Raw genomic sequence first — 11,712 nt, forward strand, 5'->3', positions numbered from 1 at the left:
ATATTACTATTTGTCACCTTCATTTTATATCCTTTACGGTTATAACAATACCATTACAGATTATATATTGAATCAAATAATACCAATAATTGGTTCAACTTATTTCATTTCATTTTTTTATAGTGTATTTATATTTTTATCCAGTGGTATATAATTTTAAAATTACCAATAATATAAAAATTAACATAAAGACATTCATATTTATATTATTAAAACACTTTTACCAATAAAAACAATAATAATAATTGTATTTTTAAATTTACATCAAGGTATTTTTATACTGTCCTATGATAAAACAAGTTTAAAATATTTTAAAAATAATCCAATAACCAAATTAAAATATTTAAAAAGAAAAATGTTTTGAATGTAAAATATTATAATGCGTTAGAAATAATCATGGAACTTTGCTGTATATACACATGTGTATGTAGGTAAATTAACCAAGTTAACGACTTATAATATTACTGAAACCTTATTGTAGATATACATTTTAAAATAAAGCAATACATTTAAGTGTAAAACAATCAATAGTTTTTAATAATAAGACATCAGTGAAGTTTCAATAGTTTTGTTAATGAGACATTAATAATAACGATATTTATAATCATTAATAGTGTTTCGATGTGGTTTAATCTCAAGGTATATATGTTTAGTACCTTGTACATAATAATTTATTTGCATGATGTTTGTTTGGTTACAAAATAACCTTTATGTCCATTCTCAGGCAAAGTAAATGTATAAAATATTGTTAATTTCATACTTGTGTAATTTCAGGAGACGCAGAAGTTCTGTCATATTTCTATGGACCAATTGGTATTTTGTTGATGATGAATCTAACTTTGTTCGCGGCCACGGCTAGGGAGCTGACGTGTGGTTTATGGAGAACCGAAGTAGTGAAATCTACTAGCGAAAGGTACAAACAAATACATATACAATATCGTACAAGTTAAGACATTAATTTTGCCAAATTGCCCTACATTTTCGTTCCAGCATACATATAATAATTATCCTTGCTAATATTATAATGGTGGTTAAGAAATGAAAGTTATGGTGCTAATATATAATTATTGAAACTTAAATTAATGTAAAGACACTTTGTGGAAATTAACTCGTTAAAACGGATTTGTAAAGTATTTTAGAACCTCGAGCTGTATAACAATTATTATTGCCGTACACAAAAATTATAGGTATTTACTTTTGTTTAACGGAATCGTAAAAAATAAACCGTAATTCTTATAGACCGTAAACACCAATTCAAAACATATTTGTTTGTATCCAATCTACTAAAGCAGAGTTAAAATAAATGAGAGGGCGTGAAATTACTTGAGTATTTTTTCAAGGTTAGTCGTAATACAGTAAACTTTTGATTACAGCATTTAAACCATATATATAAATATATGTATAAAATATCATAGGTTTGACATATACCTAATATATTATATAAAATGGAATGTGATTTGATATAATTTGTTAAATGTATTAAACATTATTGCATAACAGTATATATTTTATATGTAGTGTTTAAATTTATTGATAGCATTTTCTAACAAACTAAAATTGTAATTTCGTATCTTTGTACTGAAGTGGGTGTATAAAGTACTAATGTGTATCGAGAAATCCGTAGAACGGTCGATGCTTTATATTCTATATATGTTTGCGGTTGTCCCATATTATTTATTATTATGTGAAAATTCATTAAAAGACCCCCGTGGTGTCTGCAGAGTGCAGATGTATATTGATGTTCACCGATGATGACGTTTATGTTTGTACTCACTTTGATTGATGGAAATCCTATATCAATATGTACCTACTTATATATATATATATATATATATATATATACCTTTATTACATAAATGATTTACTTTGGAATTCGATGAATGTAAAAGGAAAAAAATAAACATTAGGTATTGTTGAATCGTGGTGGTTAAATTGTTTTAGGTTCTGTTGTGTAAAATAATATATAGAGAAATCGACCAAGTTTGCCCAAGATGAAAAGATATCAGATGACGAGATTGCTTTGACATGATTAAGCGACGTCGCGGATGTCGGTGACTGTAACTATAATAGTGTAGGGAAAATAAGAATAAAAATCGATTAAGAAATTTTTCTGGAAGACGGGGAAAAATCTCACAGCAACGTATACATGAACGGATAATTTAAACTGATGTATATATTTAACGTTTTTTTAATGTATAATATTGTAATCGAGAAGAACAAAAAATAATGTTATTTTTTACAATTAGCGCTGTTGAGACGGACAACGATAAGATTGCAAACGAATAAAATGTTTATAATTAATTAAATAAAAAAAAATGGCTGTGTAGTATGTATATACGCTTGTACTATAGTATGAGTTGTATAGTAAAAGCGTCACGAAGAGAGATCTTATAATGTTACGGAGTTCAGCCAAGTGTTACAGTTCAGCGTAAAGGGCAGCTATAGGTACCGCCACAACGATATAAAATCAAACTTTCGAAATCACTCGTGAGTTGGAGACTAGGCGTCATTATTAGAGACACTGAAAGTCGTTAAAGACACATCCTGGTCGGCCAACCTCGAAGTTAAATTGTATGTACATACAAAATGTACTATTCGCATTATGATGCATATAACACAAAAAACGATCGAAGTGATAATAATTGTGACGGTTAATATATTAACTAAAATGAAAATAAATATTTAGGTTAAATCGTTTTTTTTTTATACGCTATACCTAATTTGTCCGCCAATTAATCAGTGAACGGCTAATGAGTTTTCTGAAAATTTTCAATTTCTATTGACTATTGAGATACAATCATTTTACCTATTCATATAATATATTAACGAATACGATTGATTTACACTTCTGCGCAAACGTGTTTAACTACGCTTTACGTTCTCTCGTCTAGAGCTCAATTTGATATTTTGCACACTACATAGGTATAAACCTATATTACGTACGCAATAAACCATCGTTCGCGCATTTTCTATAATATACATCCAATCATTATTCGGACTGTGAACTTCCTTCCATGCGGAAGTCCGATGAACCCCGGTGAATACGATTTATATGCTGCATATATACTCGCGATTTCTTTGTATATTAAATTATTATAATAAATACATAAATAAAATAACTAAAAACGTTCATTTGGCAAAAAATGCATCTTTAAACTGTAGTGTACCAGTGTGTTCGTATATGAAACTGTTTTTATTTCTAACAGTCGCGCATAATAATAATAATAATAATAATACTAATAACTTTATTTACAACGTACTTATATATTATGATATAACATGCACTCAAATCAGGATTTACTTATTTTTTCATTACCGTATCATTATTTTTATGTTGTTTTTAAATGTATGCGCTCGTCAGATGTGCTTCGGGTGTCGATTACCTATATGTATTAGATATTGTTTTAATGCATATTATGTGAATGTATCAATATACGTATAGTTTATGCGAGAAAATTATGTAGTCGTCGATGTATACATATAGCTCGTACGTATACGGTCAACGTTGCACATTATTAATGTATATTATTATGTATTCAACTGCAGTCCAAACACTATTAAATTATTAAAATTGAATAATTGCTTCTACTGCAGACATTTACAAACATTCCGTTTGAAAAACTCGATTCGAGTGTAGACAGAAAAAAATATGTATTATTGTCACCTCCTTGACGGCACACGATTATTCATGTAATGTTTACATCGTATATTTCTAGAGTAATCCGTGATATTTTTTTTCTTTCTTATTTAATTGACATTAAAAATAATCTTATTTACTTAATTTTATGGTTTCTATTTTGAAGAATAAATAATTTTGACCCCCTCCCCCCGCCATCTTTATTTTTATTTAAATGTGAGATGCAGTTCATTCCTTCGTGTAGTTATTATTCGTGTACGCACGTAGAAACGTATAAACCAAACATAATATACTGATAAAACGTTTATTTTTCGTGTTACAGAGCGACGCTGGGCCGCGTGTGTCTGAAACTCGTGATCGTCATGGGAATCACGTGGGTGGTGGACGTGCTGTCGTGGGTGATCGGCGGACCGGATTACGTTTGGTACCTGACCGACCTGATGAACGCGCTGCAAGGGGTGCTCATATTCATAGTGGTCGGCTGTCAGCCACAGGTGTGGATGGCCGTCAGGCGCATGTGGTGTCTGCGCACCGACAACCCGTCGGACGGCGGCAACGCCCGGTCGTCCACGTCCAACGCGATGCCGTCCACCGTCAACGAGTCGACGCTGTCCAAACCGGTGGAGACGCTGTGTTGATGTCGACCGCCGCCGCATCTGTCACCGCACACCCGCACGCACATACTCACGCAGAGCACACGCACGCACACCGCAAGCACGTAGACGCGCGAGCAAAGCGCGACAACGACGACAAGCACAGACAGCAATAACAGACCGTCGTGACTAGTCATCGTCATCAAGATCACATAACTACCCGCGACACGGCGACGCGTTCGCGTTTGCCGCCATCCACTGACCACCGCTGCTGTTGCCGCCGCAGACTTCCGTCGTATAAAATCGGCATATATCGTGTTATACGAACATTGCGAGGTCTGTGCGGCAATCGTCGACGGACTCGCCGCCGACCGCTCGTCGGCGTACGACGTGCATGACCGTTGTATAATGTCTTGAAAATCTTGCCCGCAAACGGAATGTTTAGACTGACAAATCTTTGTTTTATAATTGTAATCTTTTTTTTTTTTTTCTCTTTAACCAGTATTAATACATAAGTATATTATAATATTTTATGGTATTTATTATATATTATATACAACATTGCAGATGTGTGTATGTGTATATACATATATATATACATGATAGTAATATCGAATTTAGAGAAATTTTTCGCGCACATTTCATGATTACTTATTTATTATTATTTCTCATCATTAACTACTATGTTATATTATATTGTATGTATTCGTTCGCCGTGTCGTCGACGACGAGCTTATATTATATGCGTATGTGCGTTTTTCTCGTCGACCAAAAATATTTTTATTACGTACATTCGCGCTTCGCCGGCGCATTCTCTCTCGACCCGATTTATTTATCGTTGACCAATGACTATATATTATTATAATATCATAACACTCGCCGACTGTGTGGACAAATCAAATGCCCATGATATTATATCGATGACAAAACTATTTGTAGTCAGTATTTATAGATATATATATAAAATTACTAAACAACATAGTTAATAATTTATCATATTAATTGACATTGAGCGTACTCAATATTTACCGATGTCAAATTTAAATCACAAGTAATAATACATGTACTGGATTCAATTCATATGATATATTTAGGTATCTGCATACACTCGAACAAGTAAATGAATCGTTCGCATTATTTTTTTTTTTTTAAATATTATGGCCATTGTCCATATTGTAATAAAATAATCGTAAATCATAATATTTTGTCTATCACCCAACAGCACTAATTTATTTTACAATTTTATACGGTTAAGACATTTCTGACAATATTTATGCGTATGTTTATTTTTACTTTTTATTGATCTGTAACAATTTATCATAAATCAGCTACTTTTTTTTTTAATTTAACATTTTCCCATCAAAAACATTTAACTTAGATTTTATCCTGTGAAAAAAAAAACCGTATAAATACAATAATGTAGTTTGCTTTTTGTCTTTAATAACACGTTAATATTGGCATAAAAATACGAGTGCTGATAGTGAAAAATTGTATTTTATTCGTGTTTGTATTATTATTATTATTATTATTATTATAGATTTGTTTTCCTTGTGGTTAACATCTTTTTATATTAAGTTCCTGTAAGCCTATTTAATTTATTAATCGTTTTTAACAATGATCAATTTATATTAAATTGTATTTTTTTTTTTTTTTAGTATTAATATTATTATTACTTTTTTTTTTTTTATTTAATAAGCCTGATACCGCGTTATTTTTGTGAAGATCTTTATGGAACTATGCGTCAGTTGTAAGTTTGTTTTTAAAATTATTTTGTAGTATTTTTTTTTTTTTTGTAATTTATAAGAAATTATATTGTGTAAGTCATCGGATTAAGACTGTGTAGATAATGATGTACCTACCTATTTAAGAGAAAAACAAAATTGACGGAGTTGTTAAATATATTGTAATTGTAAATATTATAATATTTTGTTTTACTTTTTAATTTTTGCCTCGTATGTCAGTATGTCATACCTACGTATCATCTGTATTGCAATAATTGTATCAAAATCGATGTACGATAGAGTTTTCAGTATTTCTGTGAAACGTGGAGAATGAATGTTCAAAGATATTAATATAATATTTAGCAATAAATACACAATAGGAGAAACAGCCAAAATACTATACAAACGTAATTTCCACTCCCGATTGACGACAAACCACTCCAACCCACTAATTCCTGCTCTAGGTTCCGACACCATTCCTGGTAACACTCCTCGCCGTTTGAGGAGGAAGGTGGTGTAGAGATTTAAATATCAATTATTAATTAACATATTATGTACGTGTAGGTGATTTTTTTTAATTCAACTTAAGCGAGCTATAAAGTGTCGCCATTGGGTGGCCGCTTTTATCGTGTACTTATATGTCAACCCTTATGTATTTCCGCATGCATAACTATAATAAAATTTGAAAATTTAAAAAAAAAAGGTAATAAATACAAAAAAATCTATCCTACACGATGTAGAATATAATATATGACGTACTAAATACAGGTCAACAACACGCAAGCAGCCTACAGATCCGGATTAAAAGGGGCAGAGAGGGCAAAATGTCTTAATCTGGCACTGAATACTACTATTTGTGATCTAAATGCGTTTAGTCGTGAAGACGGACTTGGATGTAATTTAGACCACCCGTATAAAATATAGTTGGGTTTCTCGTCAAAATATTTCAGCTATACAAACCGCAATTAAACAACAATAATATCTTAAACGCCTGCGGCTGTGACACGATGTCTGCGATATAGGGGCTAGCGTGGATCGATAATCCGCTCGGACAGTGTTTTTGTGCGCGCCCGAGCATTTTATACGTATCTCAATATAATAAATTATACGACCGTAATGAGATTTAAAACGTTTATTATTTTTTACAATAATCGATGTTAGATAAAATTCCACCCTCTCTCCTACGAATACCATAAATATGCCACTGCTTTGTAAGCGTACTATTATTTTAATGATACCTATATCATCCTCGGAAGAATAATATAATAGCTGGTTATCGAATCGGAAAGCAAACGTCGTAGGTCTTACCCCCGCCCAAAGCGTGCGAAAGATGCTGCGATCGATCACCGACGGAACTATTTAATTATAGGTATACATTCATAGGTATTTTGTCAGTTATCCGTTTTGTATGTATAACGTATATAATATATAATATATACCTCTATAAGGTGGAAAATGATGTACGTAAGACTACTATAGGACCACGTGCGGTTGGTTTATAGCTGATATTTTTTTACATTTTACTACTGCCACGTACGCTGTACGATGTGTTTTCACTAGACATCTCACATCTATATACTTATAAGTCAAGTCAGATGCAAATAAAAAAAAAAAAACATTAAAACAATACGCGTTTATGCCTCAAATATTATGCTCTTATTCAGAATATAATACGTATTCTTATAATATGAATTTTTTTTTCTAATATAATAATCACCATGATGGAATTATTTCATATTTAAAAATCAATGAAACTTAACGAGAAATGGGATGGTCTATTTATTATACATATAATGCAATCGACTCTCATACTAAACTAGAAACTCTGCTGTAGTGCTATGACATTTAGGCATTTATTTTAATGCGGATCACGAAACAACGTTTGTGGGAGACTGCAGTGGCTCACCGCACCATTGCTGCTGTTCACGACAGATCAATGTGCGTACTTACAAAAACAAAATATACAAGGACAAAAATGTATTTTACAAATTACAAATGATATAAGAATTTATTGATTGAAAACCGGTCGAAATTGATATCGACGATGCACGATAAACGAGAATTGAGGTATAATATACATTCAAACATACAATATTACGGTATAATAGTACCCTACCCAGGTATCGGATGTTTTTTGCAAGAAATATATTAAATTTCTTCAGACACGACTTCGTGTCTTCATATCTCCAAAATATTTACACGCACTATAAATTTGTTTCTTATTGCATTCTCTGCTAAATAAATCGTTGACATTTAAAGTTCCGTAAAACTACATACTCTTGTTAATAATATGAAAATGCATATAAATCCGGACTATACTTATTAGCATTGATTATAAATACTATTTATAATCAATGTTATTAGTTAATAATTTATTGTTTAATTAATATACAAACAAATAATATATATATGATGTGGCTCAGTGACAGCGAGAGAAAGTTATTATTGTGTCACAGTTCAACAATTGTTTTAAAGCTAAAATGTGGTGTAATGTACCTAGCCATATATTAAATATATTGTATATTTATTTTTATTTTTAATTTACTATTATAGGTACTGAGAAAGTAAGTATGGCCATATATAGGGTATTCAAGTATTTTTTTTTTTTATCTTATGACTATAGACTAAATACTACAATTATAGTTCAAACATATTTAATTTACTCACACAGACAAAAGTACAAGACGTGCATACCCTTTTATCAATACAACAAATAATGAATTGATAATACCGTTATCGATTCTGGATCACTCGAACAGTATACGGCTTTATAAATAGTCTGGAATAAACAGACTTATTCCGTTTCTAAAAACAGTCAGAAAGAGTGACCTCAGGTTGTGCTCTGATCGCATTAGTTGCTACTTTTACCAATTTAACCAACCGTCGAGTATAAAGGTATAATAGAAAATATTCATATTAATTATTACCTTCGTTTTTTTGGCAAGTATATACAATGTTTGTAACCACATTAAACGTTTAACGTTTTTAATTATACATTTTATAGCTTACACAGTTACACAATTAAAACATTCATATGTAATGTGTATATTACATTACCTATGTGCTTCGTACATCATTAACAGTTTATTATTACAGATTTGTGGGTGTTGTGTAAATAATTAAATTAAACAATTAATGATCACTGATAACTGTTTATTACAATATTCTATACGTTGTCTAGGCCCTAGGGATACTGGCAGGAAAATTAAAAAAAAAAACGTAAAAACAATTATTTTGTAGGAAGAGATTGCCAGACCCTGCAGTCAATTCTGATTTTTAAACTAAATAAACGAATTATAACTATTCAATTAATTAATGATCGAGTTTATTCAGATGCTATTTTTGAAAAATCGCTGGAAAAATGTATAAATGCAAAAGTAAAGAACTTTAATTCCAGAATTTTAATCAATATTATTAACAAGACTTCTATAAATCCAAATCTATGGTATATTTGTTTCTGACTTTTGATTATGTTACTGCTTGTGAGCAATGTTTCCAACAAATGTATTCTAGTTTTAGATATCGCCTAAGTCACAGTCACTAGAAGATTATTCAGAACAATATAGAAAGATAAAATTATAATTTTCATACTTCATAGTTTATAAGAAATAAAATTGTTGTAGCCCATACGTATATTATATTACATCAGCGTCCAGCTTTTACTAGTTCTATTCACATTATCAAGGTACCCTCAGCCTCCCATAACATTGAAATGTTATAATTCGTTTTAATTATAATTTTTATCATAATATTTTATTATTTGATTTGTTGGTCTACACTTTGTATTTATTATATATTTTTTGATTATTTTTAATAAACATATTTCATTGGATAATAATGTTTCTGAAAATAAACCACAGTATTTTTTACTAATTAATTATTGATAATTTTTAGAAAAAATACTGATTTATTAAAACCAAAACAATCATTATTGTATTATTAAATTTATTAAAATTAAAAATCAATATTGTACTTTACAGTATACAGTATACATAATATAATGCACAAAGCACTCATGCATATCTACTCTAATATAAATCTATTGTTTGATAGACTTAGTTAAATTAAATAATAAAAATACATTAATAAATTATGAACAACATATTATTTAATGACTCTTAGGTTAGGTTAGAGAAAATGTACGTATAGGATGTCGGATAAAAATGTATTTTCTCAATATTTATCTTCAAAAACAATAATAATTTGAAACTTCTCGCATAATAGTATAATAAAAATAATTATTAAATTCTACCCGCAAGGCTTTTTACATGTTTAATAACATTATGTACAACGTCAGTACTTTTGGCAGTGCCATTTAAATCAGCTGTATGTACCATGTCTTCATTGAGGGTTTTAGATATAGCTGTTCTGATAATATCGCAATGCACTTTGTGACCTAAGTGTTCTAACATATCGGCAGACGCACTTAACATTGCTACTGGATTCGCAGTATTGGTGCCTGCAATAGATGAACCAGTGTTTCTAGTACCTGGCTCAAAGACTGCATAATGATCACCATAGTTTCTTCCGGATATTAGGCCAGCACCACCAACAAGGCCACAAATTACATTTGACACAATTGAACCATACAAGTTAGGCATAACCATCACATCAAACTGATGAGGATTAGACACCAGCTGCATGCAACAGTTGTCAATAATCATGTGATCAAACTTAATATCTGGGTAATTTAAAGACATATTTTTGCAAGTTTCCAAAAATAATCCATCTGATAATTTCATAATGTTAGCTTTGTGGATTGCTGTCACTTTTTTGCGACCATTGTTTCTGGCTAATTCGAATGCATAACGAGCTAACCTTGTAGAATTTTCTTCAGTAATAACTTTCATGGATTCAACCACACCTTCGACACTTTCGTGTTCTAACATTGCGTATTCGCCTTCAGTGTTTTGCCGTATAACAATTACGTTAACATTCTTGTGGCGGCTTGGTATGTTATTGTATGACTGCACATTTATGACGTTTACAAATAAATCGAGTTCGTTACGAATGGCAACATTACGTGAAATGATAGCAGTATCGAGACTGCGTGTTTCAATGTTACCTTTAATGCAAACACCATTTCTACGAATAGACATAATGGCGTATTGCAGATCATCATTATTATCACTTTGTGGATCGATCTGGATTGTCTCGAAATCGACTGGTACTCCACCATGTAAAAATACTTCTTTTACATAACTCATCAGCTCTGGTCCAATGCCTCCGCCCGGCAACATAGTGACTGCATTTCTTCCGCCATATCTATAATTAAAAATAAATGTTTAACTACGAACAACAACAACCATGATAATTGAATTTTAATTCAACAGTTTTAAGTGGCCCCCGTGGCCTCATCTCACAATGTCGTTCAATAATGATGACGTTTGAACAGAAGTAAACAAACATTATACTACACCTTAAGTATATTAGGTAGTACACGATTTAGTCAGGAAATTACCTGGCTCTGGGCAATCCGACTTGTTTTCGGGCCTGAGGATGCTTATGTTGGATATCGAAATTGACCGACGACAGCTGACGAATGGTATGTGAACCTGCTTTTTTAGGTAAGCTGCACTTCGAAAAAACAGCCAACATATTGGAAAACCTTACGCGCTTGACTTAGAAAAAAAAAGGTGATAGTCTACAGCTACTATAAATTGTCTTTGAACACTCAAAAAAAATAAAATAAAATGAAACTTGAGAGGTTTAAAATACGTTCGTACTTCGTACAAGAATCCAGCTGTTTAGTGTTTTTCTA

The 11,712-nt window shown here is 31.2% G+C and overlaps 2 protein-coding genes across 2 annotated transcripts in view; one reads left to right on the forward strand and one right to left on the reverse strand.

Annotated features, from left to right (window-relative positions):
• LOC113549574 (probable G-protein coupled receptor Mth-like 1) overlaps positions 1 to 5,805 on the forward strand; it is a 35,347-nt gene extending 29,542 nt beyond the window's left edge. The window contains 2 exon segments of the mRNA XM_026950940.1: positions 775 to 913; positions 3,960 to 5,805. Of these exon segments, the coding sequence (XP_026806741.1) occupies positions 775 to 913; positions 3,960 to 4,275 (455 nt within the window). The 3' untranslated portion in view covers positions 4,276 to 5,805.
• A 4,074-nt stretch (positions 5,806 to 9,879) lies between these two features.
• On the reverse strand, positions 9,880 to 11,701 carry LOC113550198 (isocitrate dehydrogenase [NAD] subunit gamma, mitochondrial). The gene is made up of 2 exons (XM_026951903.1): positions 11,413 to 11,701; positions 9,880 to 11,216 (listed from the first exon to the last, which is right to left on the reverse strand). Exons 1-2 carry the CDS (start codon positions 11,547 to 11,549, stop codon positions 10,193 to 10,195), a joined length of 1,161 nt encoding a protein of 386 aa, XP_026807704.1. The 5' UTR covers positions 11,550 to 11,701; the 3' UTR covers positions 9,880 to 10,192.
• Between the last annotated feature and the right edge of the window lie 11 nt (positions 11,702 to 11,712).

Source organism: Rhopalosiphum maidis, chromosome 4, assembly GCF_003676215.2.
Source record: "Rhopalosiphum maidis isolate BTI-1 chromosome 4, ASM367621v3, whole genome shotgun sequence".
NCBI classification, from domain to species: Eukaryota; Metazoa; Arthropoda; class Insecta; order Hemiptera; family Aphididae; genus Rhopalosiphum; species Rhopalosiphum maidis.